Raw genomic sequence first — 25,871 nt, 5'->3', positions numbered from 1 at the left:
TGGTCTGGCTTCCTGAAGTCATTGTTTCTTGTGAATTCCTTCCCAATCCTGGTTTTTCTTCTCAGCTTCAGTCTTCATTGGTATTACCAGCCTTCTTAACTTTGCCCTCTGTTCTTTTGTTTTAGTTTTTCAAGACAAGGTCTCTCTGTGTAGCCCTGGCTGTCCTAGAACTCACTCTGTAGACCAGGCTGGCCTCAAACTCATAGAGACCCACCTACCTCTGCCTCCTGAGTACTAAGATTAAAAGCAAGCCTGGTACCCACCTTTGCTGGTCATAATCCTAAGCTTGATTTTGTTTCTCAGGTCCACCCTCCTGTAGTTCCGTCCTTGGAATGTACCTCGGGTCAAACCAGGTCTCTCTTTCTGCCATAGCCTTTCCCTAGATTATGGCTAGAAGCCAGCTTCCTCCACCCATAATAAAGGGGTCCTCTGATATACCCCATTGATTGTATCACCTCTTGTTAATGTTCCATGATGCTTTCTAAGTCTCTGTACCTTGAGCTAGACCCTACCCCCACTTTGAAGATTTTTTAAAAAAATATTACTTCTATTGTTTTCAATTATGTGTATGTCTCTGTGTGTGTACTTGAATGCAAGTGTGCACAGAGGCCAAACGTGTCAGAGCCCCTTGGAGCTGGAGTTGCAGATGGTTGTGAGCCGCCTTTGAAATTAGGTCCTTTGCAAGAGCAGTATATGCTCTTAACCACTGAGGCAGCATTCTAGCCCCCTAAACACTGCCTCTTAGCCACCCTCCACTGCTCTTTCCAAACTTGCCAGGCTTGGCGGAGCTGTATCATGGCTATCCCCACTTTCTGCTGCCCCCCAGAAGTTGTTATGCCTTCAGTTCTTCAAATCTTTGCTCATGTTATATTTTCTGTGGCCACTGGAATGAGACAGCAGCTCCAGTCATGGTTCTTCCTCATGTGCTATGTTGCCCACTGTGTTGGCATGTTCTGTGTTTTGATTTGGTTTGGTTTGGTTTTTTGAGATAAGGTCTCACTGTGTATGTAGTCCTGGCTGGCCTCCAACTCAAAGATCCACCTGCTCTGCCTCTCAAGTGCTAGGATTAAAGGAGTGCACCACCATTCCCAGCCTATAGGCATGTTCTGTGAACTACACTAGCCATCACAGAGGCTCTTCTCTCCCATGAGAGCATGTTCTAGAATAGTAGGACTTTTGTCTGTTTCCCATAGCCAGCTCACTGTGAATAGTTCATCAGATATTTGGTGGGTTTGTATGACCTGTTAGTTTATCAGAGTCTAAATGCTCTCCACCAGGAAACATTGACAGTTACTTTTCACTCAGAAACATCAGTAAATACTATTTATTTTTAATTTTTTGTACAGTAGATTTTGATTGTATTCTTTCCCCTCTCCTCACTTCTCCCTGATTCCACCCACCCAACTTCATGTTCTTTCTTTTTCTTAAAAACAAAACAAAAGGCCGGGCGGTGGTGGCGCACGCCTTTAATCCCAGCACTTGGGAGGCAGAGCCAGGCGGATCTCTGTGAGTTCGAGGCCAACTTGGGCTACCAAGTGAGTTCCAGGAAAGGCACAAAGCTACACAGAGAAACCCTGTCTCGAAAAACCAAAAAAAACAAAAAAAAAAAAAACAAAAAACAAAAACAAAACAAAAGATAACAATAACAAAGTAAAACCCATGAAGTCTGTTTTCTATGGTCAACTACTCCTGACCATGAGGCCTGCCCTGGAGTATGGTTGATTTACAGTGTCACTCCATTGGAGAAAACCGATTTTCCCTCTCCCACTAGCTATAAATTACAAATAGCCTCTTGATTTTTTTGCTCACTTCCATTTCTCCATGCTGGCATTTTATCTGGCTTCAACTTGTGTAGGTCCTGTGCATGCTGTTACAGTCTATAAGAGTTTATATTTGCAATCAGTCCTGTTCATGCCTGAGAATTGCTGTTTTCTCAGAGTTATTCATGACCTCTGGTCTCTTAACAGTCTTCTCACCTCCTGTTGCATATAGATTCTTGAGCCTTGAGGGGAGGAAATTGATGGAGACATCCCATTTAGAGCTGAGGGTTCCAGTCTCTCACTCTCTGCTTATTGTCCAGTTGTGGGTCTCTATGAATTACTACCTACTGCTAGAAGAAAGCTTCTCTGATGAGGACCAATTGATGGACTGATCTATGGGGATAGCAGTATGTCATTAGTAATCACTTTATTCCTATATTCATTTTATAGAATAATAATAGTAGATGTTCCCCAAGGGCCTATGACCTCTGTAGTCTCAGATTCTTAGCCTCATTAATTGTGCCAGCTATGGGTTCCATCTCATGGAGCAGGCTTTAAATCCAAGCAGAAAGTATTGGTTACAGCCACTACATTTGCACCACTATTGTGCCCTGGGTGTATCTTACAGGCAGGTTGCCCTTGGAGCCACAGAGTTCATAGCTTGTTAAGATTGGTGATTGCTTTTTCTCCCCCTGTAGTTTATATAGTACCTTCCAGCACTATTTTACTAATCAGTAGGGGTGAAGTTTCAAGTTGAGCACCAGCTCCGTTTCTCCATGTTTGAAAAGTATGTGGTGTCTTTAGCAGTAGGGTCTTACCATCAGGTTTGTGGGGGCAACCAATAGCATTGGCAGTATCCTATAATGTTTGAGGGAGGCCTATGGGATCCCTTTGGCCAATGACTCAAAAAGATGTAATCTATTCCTGGTATTGGGAGAAGTAAACACTACTGATTTCTTCCTGTGGGTTGAAATAGCCTGTCTTGTCCTGGTATCTTTGTTTTTTTATTCTTTGTAGGTTGAGGCGGCTTAGAAACAAGACAACTCACCAAATGAAGGTTCAGCACTTCCACCAGCAGCTTCTGAGGTCTGTTGTTCTCACTGTTTGTATTGTTCCTGCTTGAGGACTGTGTAGTAGCTTACTCACTGTGATCTGTTTCTTCCAGTAATGCTGCATGGGCACCTCTGGACCTATCGTCCTTTGTGGCTGAGCACCTCCCTGTGAAACATGATCGAATATTTTGGAAACTGGTGCTGGTGTTGCCTGATGGAGAAGAGCAGACAGCAGAGAGTCCTGGCAGGTCAGGAAGTTTTCTAAGTGGAGAGTTTGGATGCTAGTATGGAGAAGGACTTCTCTATTGAGAGTTGTAGACAGGCAGAATTGTGGTTCTTGGTGGGGCTGTTTGTCTCATTGTATGTATGGACACTAAAGGTTTATGTTTTAGTCTGTTTTGCTCATGATATTTAGGTTTTTGTCATTATTCCATATATAGACTTAGTCCCAAAGCTTTAAGAGTTGAGGATTATTTAAATCCATGGCATGGTATCCTGATTCTTATCTACTTTATTTAAGATTTTGGAAGGAATTAGTCTGTACTTTGTCTGTCATACTTTATCTGTTTCATCTTAGGAAAAAATGTTTGACATTTTAAGAAATTGAAAAATGATATATATTTTCTTTTTTCTTTTTCTTTTTGGATTTTCGAGACAGAGTTTCTCTGTGTAGTTCTGGCTGTCTTGGAACTTGCTTTGTAGACCAGGCTGGCCTCGCTACCACTGCCCAGACATGATACTATTTTCTATAATCAAATAACTTCCAGAAATTATAATCTTAAGGCATCTATGATGCTGGTATAGAGTGGCTTATACCTGTAATCCCACCACTTTGAAGGCTGACAGAAGAGAATTGCCATGAGTTTGAAGTTAGCCTGGGTGAGAGTTAAGAGACCTGTCTCTGAAAAATACCAAATAGAGGCTGTGGAGAAACCTGAACTGAAATGTGAGGGCATGAGTACCTGAGTTTGGGCACCAGACCTCATGTAAAAAAGTGTAGTAGCCACACTCTTATAATCCCAGCACTGAAAGGTGGCGACAGGCAGTTTCCTGGGGCTCACTAGCCGGTTACCCCAGCCCATGTTGAAAAACCCTGTCTCAAACAAGGTCCAAGGTCATGTGGGAAGACCCTGAGGAGTGATAGCCAAGGTTGACTTTGGCTCTTCACATGCATGTATACACGATATATATGTCAGTGTGGACATACTCACATACACAGTTCCCAAACAGAACAGAAACCCTCCAGCTACAGGTTAAGTTATTTTTATTCTAATAGCTATATTGAAATGTAACTCACATGTTATAAACTTTATTCACAGTGATTTTTATTCATGGGGCTTTACAACTATCATCTTTATCTTATTCTAGAACATTTTTTTTCTCTAACTATAAAACCTATGTTAAAAGTAATTGAATGATACATTTTTTAAAATAACAATCACCCTGTTTGCTGAGTTCCTGAGGAAATATGTATCATGTAGCAATTCTTTTTTTTTTGTTTTTTTTGTTTTTTTTGTTTTTCGAGACAGGGTTTCTCTGTGTAGCTTTGCGCCTTTCCTGGAACTCACTTGGTAGCCCAGGCTGGCCTCGAACTCACAGAGATCCGCCTGGCTCTGCCTCCCGAGTGCTGGGATTAAAGGCGTGCACCACCACCACCCGGCTAGCAATTCTTTTTTTTTTTTTTTTTTTTTTAAAGATTTATTTATTTATTATGTATACAGAAGAGGGTGCCAGATCTCATTACAGATGGTTGTGAGCCACCATGTGGGTGCTGGGAATTGAACTCAGGACCTCTGGAAGAGCAGTCGGTGCTCTTAACCTCTGAGCCATCTCTCCAGCCCCCCGGCTAGCAATTCTTAAAGACTCAGGCATGAGACTTTTTTTTAACTATGTGTGTGTAGGTATTCTGCCAGCATGTGTGTATGTGCACCGTGTGCTTGCCGTGCCCACAGGGACCAGAAGAAGGCGGCACTGGGTTCCCTGGAACTGGAGTGAGCTGCCTTGTGTTTGCTGGGAATTGAACTCAGGACCTCTGGAAGAGCAGCCGTCTCTTAACCGCTGAGCCGTCTCTCTGGCCCTGAAGAATATTTTGTTCGTTTGTTTTGTTTGTGCACCTGTGTGCCACAGGGCACATGTGGACATCAGAGGACAAACTTGCAGGAACCTGGTCTCTCCTTACACAGTGGTTCTCAACCTTTTTAACTCTGTAATCCTTTAACACACTTCCTCATGTTGTGACCCCCCTCCAACCATAAAATTATTTCTGTTGCTACTTCATAACTGTAATTTTGCTACTGTTATGAATCGTAATGTAAATATCTGATACGCAGATGGTCTTAGATGACCCCTATGAAAGGGTCATTTGGTTCCAAAGAGGTTGTGACCCACAGGTTGAGAAACACTACCTTACAACATTTAGGTTCTAGGGATTGAACTCAGGTTGACAAGGTTTGGCAGCAAGTGACTTTATCTACTGAGCTGTATCGCAGGCCCATTGTGAGAAGTCTGATTCTGTACAATAGTTTTTCATTGTTGTTGTTGGTCTTTTGAGGCAAGTTCTCGCTATGTATGTACCCTGACTGGCCTAGAACTCACTCTGTAGACAAGGCTGGCCCCAAACTCACAGAGATCTGCCTGCCTCTGCCTCCAAAGTGCTGGGATTAAAGGCTGCACCACCACACTTGGCTGCAGTGGGTACTTAACTCCAGGGGTGGTTTCAATTGCTCAGGTCCTTTCCCTTTTGGTTCACCATTTTAAATCACCCTAGAACAAGCTAGTTGCATGGTGTCTTTCCACTTACTCAGACAACTCAGTAGAGGTCCTAACTCCATTTTAAAGTAAAACCTGTTTTTTCCAGGTCAGCTTCACTGCAAGATTTGATGTCTCACTCTGTATCCATATAGTATTTTTCTTGTTTCCCTGAAGATTTCTGTAGTTTATTTTAGAATTACACTTTCATTCAAATGGTATTTTCTTTTATCTACAGAATACTGGAAAATTGGTTAAAGGTCAAGTTCACAGGAGATGACAGCCTGGTGGATAATACACATGATAATGCTGGTGATATCCAGACACTCACAGTTTTTAATGCATTCAGTAGTAAAGGGGACCAAACAGTTTCTGTCAATGTGTGTATAAAGGTGAGTGACTGTCACTTCATGTACTTATCATCATGATTTCATTCCTTTACTCAGACAGTACAGAATTATAAATTACTGTTTTTTTCTCAAAAGTGGTTTTAAATGACTTTGAGAAGATCGAGCAAATGCCATTATCTGTTTTCCTTTACACTTGATAATATTCCATAGCCATCCATTTGTGTAAGGTTTTAGTTTATATTCTAAGAGAGCAGAATATTCATTTTCTGTCACTTAGAAATATCTGAGATGGCCAGTTTTTTAAGAGAGGAAGTTGGCTTTTGCTGGTAGTATTGAAGGTCTCAGTCTCTGACTGATCTTGTTGCTCTTTTGAGGAAGCACATCATGGTAGCAGGGTGGATGGGGGCACACAGCAGAAGCAAGACCGTATACTTGACAGCCAAGAAACAGAAGAGAAGAGAGGGAGGCTGACATGTGTCCAGTGACCTAGAATCTCCACCAGACCCCAATTCTTCAGGACTCCATCATCCCCCACTAGTGCTAGGCTGGAGACCAAAGCTTTAAATTCATGGGCTTCTGAGGGGCATCAAGATTCAGACTACAGCATGGAGCCCTGGCTACCACAGACCTCCTTGAGAACATGATACAAGCTATATTATAACTTTGTATTTTATTTTTTGCTTGACTCAAGGTGTCACCTCTGTCCAAATAGCATGCCTTAGAGCCATTTTCTTGAGTGAGCACTTATCCCTGTTACTCTGCTTCTGGCTCTTTCATCTCGAGAAGCGTCTTAGTATCCCTATGCCACTTAGACACAGTATTCTCACTGTGCTGTTTTACCGAGAGAAATAGTTAAATTTCCCAGCACTGTGTACTTCCTCTGCTGTGGCTCTGCTCATCAGGCCCTTGAGTTTGAAGTAACTCTGTGCATATAGCGTGCTTAGAGCAACGCCTGGCAGACACCTGGGGCCTGTCTGCTGTTGGTGTTGGCAGCAGTAGCAATACCGTTTCTTGGTTTAGTCCCTTGCCTGACAGTATGTGTCCTCTAGCTGCTTCTGAGGAAAGGGTATGTAGGAGGGAAGTTTTCTGATTCCTTTCCTCTCTGAAAATACACTTAGTTTATCCTCTCCTTTTCTATTGTTGCTCAGCTAGGTTTGTAGAATTGTAAGTAGAAAATTATTTCACTTCTTGTTAGTATCCACCCCTGATGTTGTGATTGTCCTTGGGAACCTTTTCTTTCTGTCCCCGGGGTTCTGAAAACTGGCTCTGAAGTGCCAAGTGTGCCAGATTCCCTCATTCATTGTGTGAGCTTAGCAGGTCCTTGAGGTTGGAGACTTCATTTTTGGGCAGTGGTGGAAATGAACCCGGAGCCGCATGCATGCTAGGAAAGTGCTCTGCCTCTGAGCTGCACACGCAGGCCTTTCTAAGGAGTTTGTAGGTCTTAGGGGTCTTAGTGAGTTTTCGGAGCTGCCGTGAACTTGTGGTCTCATTGCCTCAGCTCCCCTGAGTAGCAGCTCTGATTATAGCCAGTTTTAGGCATGTAGTCTCCTGACGTGGAGACTCATTTTACTTCTGGGCCAATTTTGTGGGGTTTTGTGTTTGTTTTGCTTTTTAAGTTGCAGTAAAAAATGATAGGTGTCATTTTAACGTTCTGTATGTAGATATCATTGTACTATTTATATTTGCCCCATTTGACTCCCTTCCTCTTCCCTAATAGTCCCTCATGATGCCTGCTCTTCTTTCCTTTACCTTTTTATTAGACAGATGTTGAACGACATGAATTGATCCTCTGAACATCTTTTTATAAAAAAAAAAAACTTATTTATTTTTATTTTATGTGCATTGGTGTTTTGCCTGCATGTATGTCTGTATGAGGATGTCAGATTTCCTGGAAATGGAGTTACAGACGGTTGTGAGCTGCCATGTGGGTGCTGGGGATTGAACCTGGGTCCTCTGGAAGTGTAGCCAGTGTTCTTAACTACTGAGCCATCTCCCCAGCCCAATCCTCTGAACATCTTATTCTTTCTACCCTGTGTCTGTCTTGTGTCTATATACTGTATTCTGAAAGATAGTCTTGGTAAGGCACATTCACCAGATGTATCCCCTTATTTCTGGAGGGGTCTAGTGCTTTTGAGTCTAAGGATCTAGATGTTAAGAGCTTCAGCTGTCTGCTCTGGGTCTCTTTTATATTGGAAGCTTTCTTCAGACATCTTAGCTGAAGCTGGCTGGCTGAACCTGAACAGGGCCCTTAAAAGTTGCCAGAAGCTCTGTTTGTGTAGGAGTAGATGGTCACTGAATGGCAAGCAGACCTTCATAGGGGGATTCCCAGATGTCTGGATCTGGGTATCTATTCTGTGAGCTATTCAGTTTCTAGAAAAACCTCATTCCATTCCTCCCCAATGAAGGTGCTAGTACTCAGCTAGCAGTGTCAGGGTCAGAGGTGACCAGTACCCCTGTAGCCTTGTCGTGGCTTCCTCTGCATCATTTATCCAGAGATTGGTCCCATTTCCTCAGTGCTGTTAAGACATATGCCTGAATTTCTTGTCTGCTGCAGGCTTGTTTCATTACGGATTGAACCTCTTTATACTTGTTCAGACTTGTTAAGATTACAGTTAGGTGGTCAAACATAAATGTAGCTGGAGGCTTTTCTATCTGTTGACTAGGCAGTTTCGTGGTCTCATGGGGGGCTGGCCCAGCTGTGTCTTTTTTTTTTTTTTTTTGAGGCAGGGTTTCTTTATGTAGAATTCACTGTGTAGATCAGGCTGACCTCGAACTCACAGGGATCCTGCCTGCCTCTGCCTCCTGAGTGCTGGGATTAAAGGCCACCATCCCTGGCCCAGCTTTGTCTTTGAAGGATTCTCAGGGCGCAGTGAATGCATGGTGAATGGAACACTTTAGTTGTTCTTGCTATGTCTTGTTCTCTGGTACAGTCATCCTGATGTCTTTGATTCCGTTGCAGGTGGCCCATGGCACCCTTAGTGACAGTGTCCTTGATGCTGTGAAGAAACGGAAGGACCTGTTGGGAGCCAGTGGGCTCATGCTGCTGCTTCCTCCCAGAGTGAAGAGTGAGGACGTAGCAGAGGAGGATCTGTACTGGCTGTCGGCTCTGCTGCAGCTCAAGCAGCTCCTCCAGGCCAAGCCCTTCCAGCCTGCACTTCCACTGGTGGTTCTCGTGCCCAGCTCCAAAGGAGACTCCATGGGGAAGGAAGTAGAGGATGGTTTGTGAAAGAAGTCTCATTCATGGTGTTCATTTTCAATAAGTGGGTGGAGCTTGAGTTTGATGGATGGCAGGCAGTACAGGGCTGGGAACCTTTGAGACTAGAACCTAATTTGGTCTGTCCACTGCGTGGTGGGCCAAGACTAGCCCTGGGATGTGTCACAGATGCAAGTGAGTGTTATTACATGGGACCTTCCTCTTTTTCTCTTAAAGGTCTGATGTTACAGGATCTGGTTTCAGCTAAGCTGATTTCAGATTATATTGTTGTTGAGATTCCTGACTCTGTTAATGATTTACAAGGCACAGTGAAGGTAAAGTTCCATCATTTTAAAGGTCTATTGGCTTACTTACTTTTCCCTCTTCTGATCTATCTTGAATTTTATATAGGTGGTTTGGTTGGTTGGTTTTTGAGACAGTATCATGTAGGGCAGACTAGCCCCAAATTTACTAGGTAGCCAGGGTCATCTAGAGCTGATCATTCTGCCTGTTCTTCTGTTGGGATTATAGGCATGTACCATCATATCCAGCTTATATTAGGAATTTCTATTTTAATTGCATATTTTATACATACATATACCTTTCTAAAGATACAGGCAGGAATAAAAATAAAATTTAAAAAATGCCCATAGTTATGCTTTCAAATAATATATTAAATTGCTCACATAAGTTTTTTGACTTTGCTTTTATGAATTTAAAATGTCTTATATCTGAATGTCATATTTATCTAATTTTTTTTAGAGTGATTGCTCTTAGAAAATATAAAGAAATAATATTACTTGAGATTTCCTAAAAAGGTCTGCGGAAAATTATTTAGGAAAAGAAGTATAGGGATTAGTAAAACTAACTATATGGCCTGAGGATGTAGCTCAGTGGTACAACACCCACTTGCCATCTAAAAGGTCCAAGGTTTTATCTCCAGCACTATATGAAAACAAAACCAAACCAAGTACTACAGGAAGAGCTAACTGCAAGTTGTGAAGCATCCTGGAATTCAGAGAAGCTGCTAATTCTAGGAATAAGGCAGTGTGGCTCTGCTTCAGTGGGTGAAGGAAGACCTGGTGAGGTCCTAGGTCCTTCCAGGAGGGCTCTGCAGCCTCTACTTACCAGCTGGATACTACTCATGGGACTCCTCTTTGGTACCTCTGTGAGGCGTATCTCCAGGGCTCTAGAAATCCAAACTCAAGTGCAGAGAGGGCTTGTGCCCCTTCTCTGCAGTGGCTGAGATTTTGCTCTTGTGATACTTTTCTTCTACAGCCATGGGAAGAAGGCTAAGCCCCTTTAGAAAACTGTTTGACTATCTCCCCCGATTGTCTTGTTCCTCAGGTTTCTGGAGCAGTCCAGTGGTTGGTCTCCCGATGCCCTCAAGCCCTAGACCTTTGCTGCCAGACCCTTACTCAGTATGTTGAGGATGGCATCAGCCGTGAGTTCAGTGGTCGCTTTTTCCACGACAGAAGAGAGAGGCGCCTGGGTGGCCTGGCCTCCCAAGAGCCTAGCACCATCATTGATCTGTTCAATAGTGTGCTGCAGTTCCTGGCCTCTGTGGTGTCCTCTGAGCAGCTCTGTGACATCTCCTGGCCTGTCACGGAGTTTGCCGAGGTGGGGGGCAGCCAGCTGCTTCCTCATCTGCACTGGAACTCACCAGAGCATCTAGCTTGGCTGAGGCAAACCGTGCTTGGGTTCCAGCTTCCACAGATGGATCTTCCACCTGCAGGGGGTATGTACCCACTCTGCGGGAGGAGTGGAGGGCTACCCTTGGTGTTTTAGTGACACTCTACCAGGTGGTGGGTTCCAGTGGGAAATTCACAGTCCACCTCTACTGCACACCCACCTACACCAGCCTTTGGGTTCTGGGTTAGAAGAGAACAGGGTTTTATGGAGTGGGAGCTGTTGGCCTTTCTCCACGACAGTCCTGAGACTATCCTACCTGTCCCACAGGTCCCACTCACCAGAAGAGATGGGCTAGCTGAGATGCATGAGGCTTGTGTGACTGGCTCTGAGCTGCTGATGCTGCTAGGGCCACAGCACTTAGGTGCTGGCTTATGTCAATGTTCCTTTAAAGCCTGACTGTGCCAGGGGATGAGGCCTGTGGTCTGTTTGATGCAGACTCCACAGGTAGCCCAGGCTGGCTCAAACCTGTGTTCTTTCCTATTTTAATGGCACTGGGAAAGAGGGAGCCTGCTTACTATTTAGCTGGCAGAGCTTGGATCCTTACGTACATATTCTCCATATTTCTTAACTACACAGTAGCCCTCTAGTAAGGAAACTGAGCATTAATAATAGTTCATGTTCACTGATTCTTGGTCAAACCTGTAACTTTCTCTGCAGCGCCCTGGCTCCCTGTGTGTTCCATGGTCATTCAGTATACCTCCCAGATTCCCAGCTCATGCCAGACGCAGCCTGTCCTCCAGTCCCAGGTGGAGAACCTGCTGTGCAGAACATACCAAAAGTGGAAGAGCAAGAGCCTCTGTCCAGGCCAGGAGTCGGGGCCTTCAGTTGCTGAGATCCCATGGGATGACATCATCACCTTATGCATCAATCACAAGCTGAGTGACTGGACACCTCCCAGGCTCCCCATCACAGCAGGTAGTTGTCACTCAGTGTCATAGGGGCTGGGTCTTCATGAGACTTTCCTGCTCTGATTTTAACAGAAGAGGGAGTTGAGTTTGTGTTTGCTTTTTTTCTAAATACGGTCTCACTCAGTAGCTCTGACAAGCTAGGAACTCACTAAGTAGATAGGCTGGGCTGGCTTTGAACTTAGATCCACTTGCTTCTGCCTCCTGTGTAGCGAGATTAAAGGGCATGCATTACCATCTCTGGCTGAAAGTTGTTTTCTTGATACTCTTTCTCTTTCCTGTGTCCCATCTTCCCTTTCCTCAGCACTTCTCTTTAAGGGCAGTGATTGCCAGGGGACTTAACTTAGGGAAGAGCTAAGGTTTGACTGGGCATGGTGGTCCGTGTCTTTAATCCCAACATTCAGGAGGATCTCTGTGAGTTTGAGGCTAGCCTGGTGTACATAGCAAGTTATAGGACATCCAGGACTACATAGAGACACCCATTCTCAAAAAACAAAAACAATGCCAGGCATGGTAGTACATATCTTAATTCTAGCACCTCGGAGGCAGAGGGAGTCAGATCTCTTGAGTTTAAGGCCAGCCTGGTCTATAGAGTGAGTTCTAGGACAGCCAGAGCTACACAGAGAAACCCTGTCTTGAAAAAAACAAAACAAACAAAAAACAATAGATTTAAATTAGTTAATTTAAATCTAATTAATTAATTTAAAATAATTAAAAAACAATAAATTTGAAAAGGTTCTAGGAGAGCATAAACTCCATTCCCTGAAATAGGCATCCTAGGTTATTACTTAGAGGGGTTCCCTGGCTCTGAGAGTTCTTCCTAGCCCTTCCATAGTCTGCATGAATGAATAATGAAGCATGCATGAATATACATATATATGGATATTTACATACATTTTAAATCTGTTTTTGTGCTGTTTTCTCAGAGGCGCTGAGTGAAGATGGTCAGATATGTGTATATTTTTTCAAAAATTGTTTAAGAAAATATAATGTTCCGCTGTCATGGGAACAAGCCAGAATGCAGACACAGAGGGAACTACAGCTGAGTCCAAGACGGTGAGGTCCATGTTCAGTGTGTGTTTCTGTCACTGTTGTAAGCCATACTGTACCACATCAAGAACACTAAACCTATCCTGTTATGGACCAGTTCTGATAACTCTGCAGGGCACAAGGCATTCCCACAGCATAGACACATTTTAGAGCAGTTACAGGTACCTCCCTCCATTTATCAGATGAACTCAGGTCAATCTTAATTGGAGAAGGCAGAAAAAAAAGGCTAGTTTCTCATCTCATAAACCTAGTTCACAGACACCAAATGCATTCCCAAGTAGCCTTTGCCCCAGGATAAACAGTTTCAGCAGTAGAAATCTGTTAATAAAATTTGCTGCTACAAGAGAAAAGCAGGTGGTCATTTCAGAAAGGGATGAAATCATTTTTTAAATTTTGTATTTATTTTGTATATATGGATGTTTTGCCTACATGTATGGCAATGTATCACTTGCATGCCACTGTTGTATTCCCTAGAACTGAAGCTACAGACGGTTGTAAGCTACATGCAGGTGCTGGGAATAGAACCTGGGTTCTTTGGAAGAGCATCCCGTGCTGTCAACTGCTAGCTCATCTCGGGGCCCCCCAAAGTGAACTTCATAACTTAAACTCAGGGTCAGATAGATGCTCAGCAGGTGAAGGTACTTGCTGTTTGTACCTGGCACCCTGAGTTTGAACCCTGGTGTCCACTTCAAGTTGTAAGGAGAGGACTGACTCCACAAAATTGTTCTCTGACGTCTTCATGTGTACCGTGATACTTGCTAGGCTGCTGACTTACTTTCATTTCTATTGCTGTGGTAAAATACTCAAAGAAACTTGAAGAAAGAGGTCATCTTAACTTCCTATTCCAGATTATAGTTTATCACTTGGGGAAGTCAAAGCAGGAGCTTGAAGCAGCCATTCACAGTTAGGAGCAAAGAATGAATGCATGCATGTTGATTCCTTCAGTAGAGTGGTGCTGCACATGGTGGGTTGAGTCTTCCCATAGCTTCTGATGGAATCAAGACAGTCCCCCACAGACATGTCTACAGACCAACTTGTTCTAGACAGTCCTTCTTGAGACTCTCTTCCCAGAGGAGTCTGCATTGGTTCAAGCTGACAGTTCAAACTAACCACCACAGCTACCTACCATAAAGCTGACAAAACAAACACCCCAGTAAAATAAAAGCAACAACAACAACAGAATCGTGTTCTTCAGTACATTAGACACGAAAGCCAGAACCAGCCTGTGCTGTCCATGTGGTCACTAACAGTGGCTAAGAACACTTGCTCTTGCAGAGGACCCAGGTTCGATTCCCAGCCCCCATACGGTGGCTCACAACCACCCATAACTTCAGTTCCAGGGACCTGATGCTCTCTTCCGAACTCCTTGGGCACCAGGCACATATATAGTGTACACACACACACACACACACACACACACACACATACATACAGATATACATACGTACGTACGTATGTACATAGGCCAAACTTGAGTGTTTGAGTACAGATAAAATAAATCTTAAAAAAAAAAAATCTGCTTATAGCCTTAGTATATGGAGCTGGAGAGGCGGCTCAGTAGTTAAGAGCATTTGTTGCTCTTCTGGAGAACTCAAGTTTGATTTCCAGCACCCATGACGGTCCTCTGTAGTTGTTGTTTTACTCTTTGAGGGGCCCAGCTCCCAAATAAATACACACAGAGACGTATTATTACTTATGAATGCCTGGTCTTAGCTTGGTTTATTTCTAGCCAGCTTTTCTTAAATTATCCCATCTATCTTTGCCTCTGGACTTTTACCTTTCTCTATTTCTGTAATATCTTTCTTTTTTCTTACTTTGTTGCTGTCTGTGTAGCTGGGCGGCTGACCCCTGATGTTCTCCTCTCCTCCTTTCCTTGCTCCTTGATCTTTTTCTCCCAGATTTCTCCTTCTATTTATTCTCTCTGCCTGCCAGCCCCACCTATCCTTTCTCCTGCCTTGCTATTGGCTGTTCAACTCTTTATTAGACCAATCAGGTGTTTCAGACAGGCACTGTAACACAGCTTCAGAGTTAAACAAATGCAACATCAAAGAATGCAATGCACCTTTGCATCTTAAACAACTGTTTTACAACATAAACAAATGTAACGCATCTTAAAATAATATTCAACAATCTGCAATCACCTGGAATTCCAGTTCTTGGGGATTTGATGCTCTATTCTGGCCTCCATGGGCTCCTGCATGCTTGTGGTATACATAAACTCAACACAGGCCAATATACATAGACATAAAATAAATCTTAAAACATGAACACACGAGAGAGACAGACAGACAGGTATAAGAAACAAAGCTCTAGATTGAAACAGCTCTAAGAGCCCAGTGCCTCTAGGTAGTGCAGCTTGTGAAACCAATAGTCTCTGTCTTTCTTTCTTTTGACTGTTTTTTTTTTTTTTTTTTTGGAGACAGAGTCTTACTATGTAACCCTGGCTGGCCTGGAATTCATTATGTAGACCAGGCTGGCTTTGAACACAGAGAACTGTCTGTGCTTCCCAAGTGTTGGGATTGAAGGCACACGCCACCGTGCCTGGCCAGCAGTGTCTCTTGGTGTGTGAGAATCCCTGTGTAGCACATAGCATCAGAGATGCCATCTTGTTGCTGTACTCTCTGACTTGAGGGAGGTCCAGGGCGGGCACAGGGCTGACATGGGCATAGACCACCCAGTAGAGTACATGCATCTTGAGCTTTTGCCCATAGAGGGAACACGTGTCCAGCTGTGTCTGTGTGCTTTGCATCTGTCTTGACCAGAAGGACTCCACACTTGTGCTTTCAGTTCGGGGATGAAGTCTTTTCATCCTTCTACAAGCAGTTTTTCTACTCCACTGCCTCACGTGCTCCATAAACGGAAGAAAAATGAAGAGAGTGGCCGAGAGGGGGCGCTGAGCACAGAGGATCTGATGCGCGGAGCTTCTGCAGAAGAGCTGCTGGCACAGTGTCTGTCCAGCACTCTGCTGGAGGAGAAGGAAGAGAACAAGAGGTGAGTGTCCCCTTCCTGTGCATGTGTGCCCTTCCTTCCGCTTCTCGAAGGACAGGGCGACTGACTGCTGTTGGTGAAGTCAAGACAGCCAGGGGTAGAGAGGAGCAGCTGGGCCAGCTAGTGTTATTGTAATGATGAGACTTTAGTTCAGAAAAGAAAAGGAAGGAAAGAAGACATTTATAAAGTAAAAGCTTGGAACTAAAGGAATGGCTCAGAGGTTAAGAGCACTTTGCTGCAGCCGGGCGGTGGTGGCGCACGCCTTTAATCCCAGCACTCGGGAGGCAGAGCCGGGCGGATCTCTGTGAGTTCCAGGCCAGGCACCAAAACACCACAGAGAAACCCTGTCTCGAAGAAGACCCAGTTTTGGTATCCACACCCACATCAAATGGCTCATAACTATCTGTAACTCCAGCTCCATGGGATCTGACTCCACTGAGCACTCATGCATACTCACAGATGTACACACACACACACACACACACACACACACACACCTTTACATAATTAGAAATAATTTTGTTTTTGATTCCCCCCCCCCCCAGGATTGTTTGTATAGCTCTGGCTGCCCTGGAACTAGCTCTGTAGACCAGGCTGGCCTCGAACTCACAGAGATCCACGTACCTCTTCCTCCCAGGTGTTGGGATCAAAGGCGTGCGTCACCACTACCCAGCTCTGAAAATAATTTAGCTTCATATCCTATGGCTTCCCTTGGCTGGTGGCTTAGCTCGCCTCTGCTTCTTCCAGGCTTTCAATAAACTCTTAAAAGATGACTATGCTCTAGATAGAATAGAATAGAATGTTTCTAGGTTTTATCACTTGAAATTGGCTTCTTTGTTTATCATTTTAAAAGTCTGTGTTAAGTTTTCTAGAGGGAAATATGTGTAGCTAGGTCTACTTAGCTTAGTCTACCATGGCTGGCCACTGCCTTTTGGCCCTTGGGGAGCCTGAGGCTTTAGTGGATCTTTTCATACTAGGTGGGCAGGAGCTGGTCCAGACCCTCCTCTGCATAACTGACTCCCTTCCTCTTGTCCCTCCCTCCTCTGTCCTCACTGGATGCTCAGTTTTACTGAGAAACAGAAGTTGGTAAGGGCTGTCTTCCCACCACCACTGCCTGCCACACCTTCCAGCAGAGGAGTACTTAGGTGTCCTGCTGTGCCTCTCCCCTGGGTTGCGATTCACCTCCAGCCCACTCCCAGCACTCAACCCACAGGACTCTTGAGACATCTCCCCCCCCCCCCCCCCCCCCCAGTCATGCATGTCAGCTCACGAACCTGCAGGCATACTGACCCATCTCTCTGATGTGGCCTCCTTGTCTCTAGTCACCCCTGCGGGCTTCTCCTTTAACAGTGAGACTCGATCAGAACAGCTGTGTTAGTCACTGTTCGGCCCCTTTTGTCTTTTGTAGCCTGCACACTTGAACCCCTGTCAGTGATCACATCCTATCTTCTCATCCTTGTTTCGAGCCCCCTTCAGGGATTTTCCTGTTTTTCTTTAGCAGTCAGACCTACTCTCTGGACTTCATCTTTGCTCCTTATTTGCCTACCCACTCCTCCATAATTTCATCCAGTTTCACGAGTATTTGAATACTGTCAATCTTGTAATAAACCCCAGAATTCCACACCGTTGTCCTCTGACCTCCATGTGGGCCTCCACATCCACATCTATACATGGACACACAGAGCAGTAAGTTTAATAAAGGTAAAATGAGCGGTAGTTACGGTTTTGCTTTTCTGTGCTCTGATGTTTCTCAGTTTGAGATCTCGTACTGTTTCAGGTTTGAAGATCAACTTCAACAGTGGTTGTCTCAAGACTCTCAGGCCTTCACAGAGTCAACTCGCCTTCCTCTCTACCTTCCTCAGACACTCATATCTTCCCCTGACGCTATCAAAACTCCGACTGCGGTGAAAACATCTCCAACAAGAAGTCCTCAGGTGAGAACGGGGTGCACTTGGCATGTACAGAATTAAAGACTGAGAGGGGTGCCAGCCTCAGTGGACCATACCTTTAATCCCAGAACTCCAGGAGTCTGAGGCCAGCCTGGTCTACACAGTGAGTTCCAGGCCAGTCAGGGCTACACAGTAAGACTGAGAGACTGTGTTAGATTCATCATGTGATGCATTAACACATGGAAGTTAGACCTTTAAAACTTGATATGCCAGTGTTACTGAGAGCCAATTATTTCTGAGTTCCTGCCTGTGAAATAAATGGAGAGTAGACCTAAACACAATAAACTGAATGTAGCTCAGTTGGGAGTGCTTACCAAACATGTAGAAAGCCTTGGGTTCATTCCCTAGTGCTGAATAAACTGCTTACCTAAAAGCCAGTGTTGAAGGCAGGAGGATCAGAAGTTCAGGCTCAAACTTGGCCACATAATTCACTGAAACAAAGAACGAAACACAAAAGAAAGAACCGAGCAAAACCGTACTAATGATGTGCATTAAACAGAGAGTAACCAAGGCGGGTCTTAGCTACTTTGCTATAGCTGGTAAGACACCATGGCCAAAAGTAACTTGGGGAGGAAAGGCCTGATCTCACTTCCACATCACAGTTCATCAACAGAGGCAGTCAGGGCAGCAGCCTGGAAATAGGAATTGGTGCACAGGCCGTGTACAAATGATGCTCACCAGCTTGTTCCTCCTGGTTTGCTCAGCTTGCTTATAGTACCCAGGACTGCCAGCCCAGGGATGGCACCACCCACAGTGAGCTGGGCCTTCCCCCATCAATCAAGAAAATATACATCGGGCCAATGTGATGGAGGCATTTTCTCAATTTGGAGGGGGTTCCTTCCTCCAAAATTGGCTAGATTATGCTAAGTTGACATAAAGCCAGCACAATTGACACTTGTCAGCTTGACACAAACCTACTGCTATTCAAGTAGGACCTTTGCTCTTTGATTTCCCCAACCAAGATTTCATGTTAATATTAATATCACAGACTGTAACATGTCAACATTCAAAAGTCTCACCGTCTTTAACGATTTAAACACTTGCCGGGTGGTGGTAGCATACACCTTTAATCCCAGAACTCAGGAGGCAGAGGCAGGTAGATTTCTGGTCTACAGAGTGAGTCCCAGGACAGCCAGGACCACCCAGAGAAACCCTGTGTCAAAACAAACAAACAAACAAAAAATATTTTAACATTTTTAAAACCTTTAAAAGTTCTGTCTCTAAACTATCTAAAGACTCTCTAAAATACCCAGAATCTCTGTAAAATATATAAAGTTTCTGTAAATATCCAGTCTTCAAAATTCCAGTCTCTGAAAGTTACGAGTCTCTGAACTATGGGCACTCATAAAATAGGAAATAAGTTATGTACTCCTTATTCCAAGAAGGAAGAATAAGGGCACAGTCAAAATTGTCAGGTGAACCCAGAGTCCCGACAGTGAAAGGTTGCTGTCAGACTTCTGGCGTTCACTCACAATCTTCTGAGCTCCTTGGAAGTGCTTAGACAGCTGTCTACAGCACATGCAGCTTGTCTCGGAGGCTCAGGCTGGCTCCACTCCACAGCTGCTGCTGACCCTGGTGGTCATCTCCACAGTGGTTGGGTCTCCACTGGAGCCGGGCTGCTCCTTCACCAACAACTTCTCTTGGGCTCTCTTCAGGGGCTCTAGCCCTGCCACATGGTACCAAGCCTTATCTCACCATAACCCCTTCAATCCTGGGCCTTCTACTGTGGTTGAGAGCACCAGTGGCCTGCCCTGGCCTCTCACTGTGCCAAGCCTCAGCTGCTCTTCACGACCCCTTCATGCCTTTAAACAGTACGACCTAGGAGAGTCTTACACTACCAAGTTCAGCTGCCAACATGAGATTGCAGCCTCAACTCCCTCTGGACCACAGCTTCTGTGTGCTGATCCTGAGTAAACACTTCCCAGAAGATTTCATCTCAATGAAGCTGGTCTCTTCTTAATCACAGCTGATTCTTCAGCCCCAGCTGACCAGCATCCATTGTCCAGCAAAGCAGAGGTTTCACTCTATCATACAGGCAACCCTAATAGAGTATTTGAGGGACTCACGAACTTCCCTCTCCAGCTTCACAAGCTAGGCTTTCATCTGCACTACTCTCAGGGTTATTTTCCAAGTTCCCAAAGCAGTTCATTAAACTCCGGACACAAAGGCTTTTCTAGTCCAAGTCCCAGAGTATTTCCATAATCCTCCAAAAATTATAAGGTCACATCTGTCACAGCAATATCCCCAGGCCTGGTAACTAATTTCTTAATTAGGGTTTCTGTTGCAGTTTTATAGTCATAAAACACCATGACCATAAGCAATGTAGGGGAGGAAAGGATTTATTTCCACTTCAGTTTGTAGTCCATCATCCAAGGAAATCAGTGTAAGAACTCACCCAGGGCAGGAACCTGGAACCTGATACAGAGGCCATGGAGGAAGCAAGCTGCTTCCTGGCTGCTTCCATGGCTTGCTCAGCCTGCTTTCTTATAGAACTCAGGACCCACAATGAGCTGGGTCCACCCCCATCAATCACTAAATAAGAAAATATCCTACAGGCTTGCCTGTAGACCAGTCTTGAAGGGACATTTTCTCAGTTGAGGTCCCGTCTTCCATAATAACATTAGCTTAAAACCAACCAGCACAGAAAGGAACAATAATAACTCCTGTCTGTGGGACCACAAAACGCTGAACGTTGGCATTGACCAGACTCAATTCTGCTCTTAACTCTTCATAGGGAAAATTAATAAATGGAGAAGGTAAGCTCACAGAAGTCAATTACACCTTAGAATAGTTTTTCAAAGCCAGTTCTTCTGGGCTCCGAAGTCTCTCCATGTTTTTTTGGGGGGCTAAGAAAGCAGAAGCAGCTTAATGGAAGATACATGCTGCGGGACAGGTGAGGTGTTTCTGGAGTGGGTTAGGAAGCTTCTTGATAAGGAAGGCTGGTAAATTAAGACAACATACTGCTTCCACTTATAAGTTTGGTTAATACTTTAAAGTAGTCTTCGTTTTGACTTACTGTGAGACATGGTGATGTATACTTGTACTTTGGAGATGGAAGCAGGAAAATCATGAGTTCAAGGCCAGCCTCTACTACATAGCAAGTGTGAGGCTATTCCAAACTACATTCAAGCCTTTTTCACCACCACCACCACCACCACCACCACCACCACACACACACACACACACACACACACACACACACACACACACACTATTTATACTTTTTGACTAATTCTCTCTAAAGAAATGGACAAATCATTACAAAATTTAATGTACAAATGTTTCACTGTGGTATTGATTATATGTATAATCAACAAATGTCCCAAGGTGGGAGCCTGGTTCACCAATCAGTCCATAGAATACTGGCTCTTTATGTGTAGTAGATGAAGCTAGAAAAATGTAAGATAGATATCAAGGGGGGGTTCTGTGGAGTCCAACAGGCTCCAGTGATGTAAACATGAATCAGATGTAATGTCTTCACAGATAACTGCTTTTGGCTTCTTTTTTATTCATCTAGAATGCAGGTGCAGGAGAGCAATTACAGTTCTCGGAGGCATCGGACATGTCTCTAACTGGAAGGCTGAAGTACCTGGAAAGGCTGATCCAAAGTTCAAGGGAAGAGGAAGTTGCCTCTGAGCTCCATCTTTCTGCACTGCTGGACATGGTGGACATTTAACAATCGGAAACAAGAAGTGTTGTTTTCTTCATATCATTTGTTTTTATTCAAATTATGTTATGCTCAGATGCTTCATGTCCTGTTGGAAATGAGATTATTAATTATGCAAATAAACCATTTGAATCATCTGAGGTCCTTCTTAGTTTTTGAATGAAAGGCTGTGTGATGTCTTTAATAGTATTTGGTTTTTTTTTAATCTTATTAGACTGTCACTCCCCAGGAAATACTCTAAGGAAGTTTTTATAACTTTCTGGTTTTCTATACAAACACATTTTGAGAATTTCATGTATAAGTATACTGTATTTACATCATTTCTACTCCTCCCCCCTGCACACTCTGGAATTCATGACCTATTCTACTATAATTGTTTTATACACACACACACACACACACACACACACACGCATAGTGTCTCTTCAAAGCAATAGAACCCCTAACTAAGATACATACATACATACATACATACATACATACATCTTGGAAGATGTGTATAGGTACACATAATGTAGGCAGATTGTTTTTTGAGAGTGTAGTATACATGAGGGCATGATGAAAGTCTAGAGGAACTAGTTGGAACAGGGCAGCAGGCTCAAACTATATTCAGAGGGCCATGAGACTCAGTTGTGGAAGAATATTAGGCAGAAGTGACCTGCTCTTATTTACTCTTAAAAATAGCATATGGAAGCCAGCAGTGGTGGGGCACACCTTTAATCCCAGCACTCAGGAGGCAAAGGCAGGTGGATCTCAAAGTTCAAGGCTAGCCTGGTTTACAGAGCAAGTTCCCAGAACAGCTGTTACACAGAGAAACCCTGTCTCAAAAAAACCAAAACATGTAGAAAAGGTTGAAGAGATGGTAGTTAAGAACACTTGTGAGAGAAGAAGGAAAAAAAAAAAAAAGGAACAGTTGTTCTTGCAGAAGACCTGGTTTTGGTTTCCAGCACCCAACCATCTGGAACTCCAGTTCCAGGAGATCTGACACCCTCTGTTGACCTCTGCAGGCACCATGCATGTGGTGCACTACATAAATGCAAAACATCCATTCACATAAAATGGCATTTTCAAGGAAGGAAAGGAAGTATTAATAAACTTGGTGAAGTTCACCTTTCTTAAATTGTGCACTAGACATTTTCAGATGATCACCCTATAGCTCCCAATATTATACTCAAGAAGAGTACTTAATATCTCTGGTTCTCTTCAAACCTCTGGCACAGATGATGACCCTGCCACCACACCTGGTTCTTGTTTAGTTCACTGAGGAAGAAAGCTCTAAGAAGGAAGCTTTTCTCACCATCATCAAAACCACCAGCAAGTCTCTCTCTTCCCCAAGCACACACTACATCTTTCAGCTTTAAAACTTTTATTGTTGCCCGGTGGTGATGGCGCACGCCTTTAATCCCAGCACTCGGGAGGCAGAGGCACAGATCTCTGTGAGTACAAGGCCAGCCTGGTCTACACAGTGAGTTCTAGGATAGGATCCAAAAGCTACACAGAGAAACTCTGTCTCAAAAAACCAACCAAACAACCAAACAAAAAAAAAAAACCCCTAAAACTTGTATGTATTTTAATAACTTTATACTTTGTCTGTACATGTATGGGTAAGTGTGTGCTACAGTGCATGTGTGAAGATCAAGTCCCTCTGACTTCCATACATGTGTGGTATACATCATAGGACAGTTCTCAGGATCAATTCTCCTTCCACCATATGGGATCTGGGAATTGAACTCTGATTATCAGGCTTGGAGGCAAGCACCTTACCCACTGCTGAGCCACCTTGCTGGCACAAATATATCTGTATGTGTGTGCACATGTGTGTGGGCACTTAAGGCCATGAAGGGCTCGGAGAACAACTTTTAGGAGCCAGTTCTCACCTTCCATCCTTGTTGAGGCAGGGGCTCTCATCTGTGGGACTGTACAGTGTATCCTAGGCTAGCTGACCCTTGAGCTACCAGGCAATTCTTTTTTATTTTTATATTTATTTCATTTTATGTCTGTGTATTTTGCCTGCATGTATGCCTGTGTACCATGTGCATGCCTAGTGTCCATAGAGACCAGAGAGGGTGTGGGATCCCCTGGAGCTGGAGTTATATATGGTTGTAAGCTACCACCTGTGGGTTGGGACTCAAATCCAGGTCCTCTGGAAGAGCAGCTAGTGCTCTTAACCTCTCCAGTCCCTTCCAGGAAATTCTCTCATTTCCAATCTCATGATAGGAGTGCCAGGATTACAGATGCGCACCACTGCTTCCTGCCTCACGTGGGGTTGAGGGATCACACACTCAAGCTGTAAGTTTGTGTATCAAGTGCTTTTCCCTGCTGAGCCATCTCATCAAGTTTTCCCCCTCCCCCCGTCAGTGATTCGTTGTTTATCAATAAAGACTTGCTGTTATTTTTTAAATGCTCATTTAATGTGTATGTGTCACTTTTCTATTGCTGTAATAAGGCACCATGACACAGGCAACTTATAAAAAAAATCATTTATTTGGGGCCTTTAGAGGGTTGGAGTCCATGACACCATAGCAGGGAGTGTAGCACAGCAGTAGGCAGGCAGGCATGGCGCTGGAGCGGTAGCTGAGAGTTTACATCTTGATCCACAAGCAGGAGTCAGAGAGAGCTAACTGGGAATGGCCTGGTCTTGGAAACCTCAAAGCTCACCTGCAGTGTTATACCTCCTCCAACAAGGCCACACCTCCTGATCCTTCCCTAACAATCACACCAACAGGGGACCAAGTACTCAAATGCACACCAGGGGAAACTTGCTGTTTTCTCTTTCCAGGTGGGTTCTGAATCAACCTAAGGCTTTTATGGTTGGTGGCAAGCATCCTATCTGTGAGCCATCCTGTAGACTCCTTAATGTTACTCCTTAACTTTAATCATGACATTTTTTCCTACAATAAAAGAAGACCATCATATCTTCCCTATAATATATATCATAATACAGATACCTATATTTGCTTTACTAGTTGCCTCCTTGAACAGTTTAATAATGGCTGAGTTCAAAGTTCAGCATAACTAGATGTTTACCGTTAGCTGCTGGATCTATACTGATTTATGACTTTACTTCATTTTGGTACAATTTTGGCTTTTCCTGTATAGTTTTATTTGCTTGTTTTTCTGTGTTCTTGTCACTACTTCACCCAAAACTCTCACTCCATCTAGCACAGTCTTGTTTGTAAGGTAAAGTTCCACTTCCACTTTCTCTTGAAGATGACCCTCTGGGAACCCTGTCTCTCTGTAATGGCTTGAACATTTCCTGGGTTTTGAGTAATATTCTCTTCTTCCCTAGTTTGTTTTCTCATTTTATGAAACTCATGCTCTAGGAGCTTGCTGAGCTTTTACATCTAAAATGGTTTTATTTCTATCCTTATATTTGATTCAATATTTCAGTGAGAATAACATTTTAGATGGGAAATCATTACCTTGTATTCTTGTTTGTTTTGTTTCTTGAAAAAAAAAAAGGTTTGAAACTTTAAAGTTGTGTGTGTGTGTGTGTGTGTGTGTGTGTGTGTGTGTGTGTGTGTGTTGTGCATAATGTTTGAGGCATGCATGCAACCGAGTGCACATGGAGATCAGTGGACCACTTTGTGTAGCTGGTTCTTTCCTCTACCCAAGCTTGCACATCAAGTACTTGTCACCCACTGAGTCATCTTGCAGGCCCTTTCTTGACATTTTTTTTTTTTTTTTATTTATTTATTTATTTTTTTTGTGATATATATTTTTTATTTTACAATACCATTCAGTTCTACATATCAGCCATGGGTTCCCCTATTCTCCCCCCTCCCACGCCCTCCCCTTACCCCCAGCCCACCCTCCATTCCCACCTCCTCCAGGACAAGTCCTCCCCCGAGGACTGTGATCGACTTGGTAGACTCAGTCCAGGGAGGTCCAGTCCCTTCCTCCCAGACTGAGCCAGGTGTCCCTGCATAAGCTCCAGGTTTCAAACAGCCAGCTCATGGAATGAGCACAGGACTTGGTCCCACTGCCTAAATGCCTCCCAAACTGATCAAGCCAATCAACTGTCTCACCTATTCAGAGGGCCTGATCCAGCTGGGAGCCCCTCAGTCTTTGGTTCATAGTTCATGTGTTTCCATTCATTTGGCTATTTTTTTTTTCAATAATTGAGTAAAACTGAAATTTATTATATGCCACAGTCGTCCTACGGACCTCCATGCTATATATATATAGCCTCTATGGTTCTATGGGTTGTGGTCTGATTGTTCATTTTATATCTAGAATCCACCAATGAGTGAGTACATACCATAACTGTCTTTCTGGGTTTGGGTTACCTCACTCAGGATGATATTTTCTAGTTCCATCCATTTGCCTGCAAATTTCATGCTTTCATTGTTTTTCTCTGCTGAGTAGTACTCCATTGTGTATATGTACCACATTTTTTTCATCCATTCTTCCGTTGATGGGCATCTAGGTTGTTTCCAGGTTCTGGCTATTACAAATAGTGCTGCTATGAACATAGCTGAGCATGTATCTTTATGGTATGTATCAGCATTCTTTGG

The 25,871-nt window shown here is 43.9% G+C and overlaps 1 protein-coding gene across 3 annotated transcripts in view; it reads left to right on the top strand.

The window, feature by feature from the left end:
- Positions 1-21,491, top strand: part of Mcm3ap (minichromosome maintenance complex component 3 associated protein) — a 51,318-nt gene extending 29,827 nt beyond the window's left edge. For all 3 annotated transcript variants that reach the window (XM_076558612.1, XM_076558613.1, XM_076558611.1), the window contains exons 19-29: positions 2,778-2,846; positions 2,926-3,060; positions 5,799-5,952; positions 8,870-9,128; positions 9,341-9,438; positions 10,451-10,841; positions 11,453-11,710; positions 12,627-12,756; positions 15,538-15,741; positions 17,516-17,672; positions 21,205-21,491. In XM_076558612.1, the coding sequence (XP_076414727.1) occupies positions 2,778-2,846; positions 2,926-3,060; positions 5,799-5,952; positions 8,870-9,128; positions 9,341-9,438; positions 10,451-10,841; positions 11,453-11,710; positions 12,627-12,756; positions 15,538-15,741; positions 17,516-17,672; positions 21,205-21,363 (2,014 nt within the window). In that variant the 3' untranslated portion in view covers positions 21,364-21,491. The remainder of the gene's footprint in view (positions 1-2,777; positions 2,847-2,925; positions 3,061-5,798; positions 5,953-8,869; positions 9,129-9,340; positions 9,439-10,450; positions 10,842-11,452; positions 11,711-12,626; positions 12,757-15,537; positions 15,742-17,515; positions 17,673-21,204) is intronic.
- The last annotated feature ends 4,380 nt before the right edge of the window (positions 21,492-25,871 follow it).

This window comes from Peromyscus maniculatus, chromosome 21 (genome assembly GCF_049852395.1).
Source record: "Peromyscus maniculatus bairdii isolate BWxNUB_F1_BW_parent chromosome 21, HU_Pman_BW_mat_3.1, whole genome shotgun sequence".
Taxonomy (NCBI): Eukaryota; Metazoa; Chordata; class Mammalia; order Rodentia; family Cricetidae; genus Peromyscus; species Peromyscus maniculatus.
This window is presented reverse-complemented; position numbering and strand designations above follow the sequence as displayed.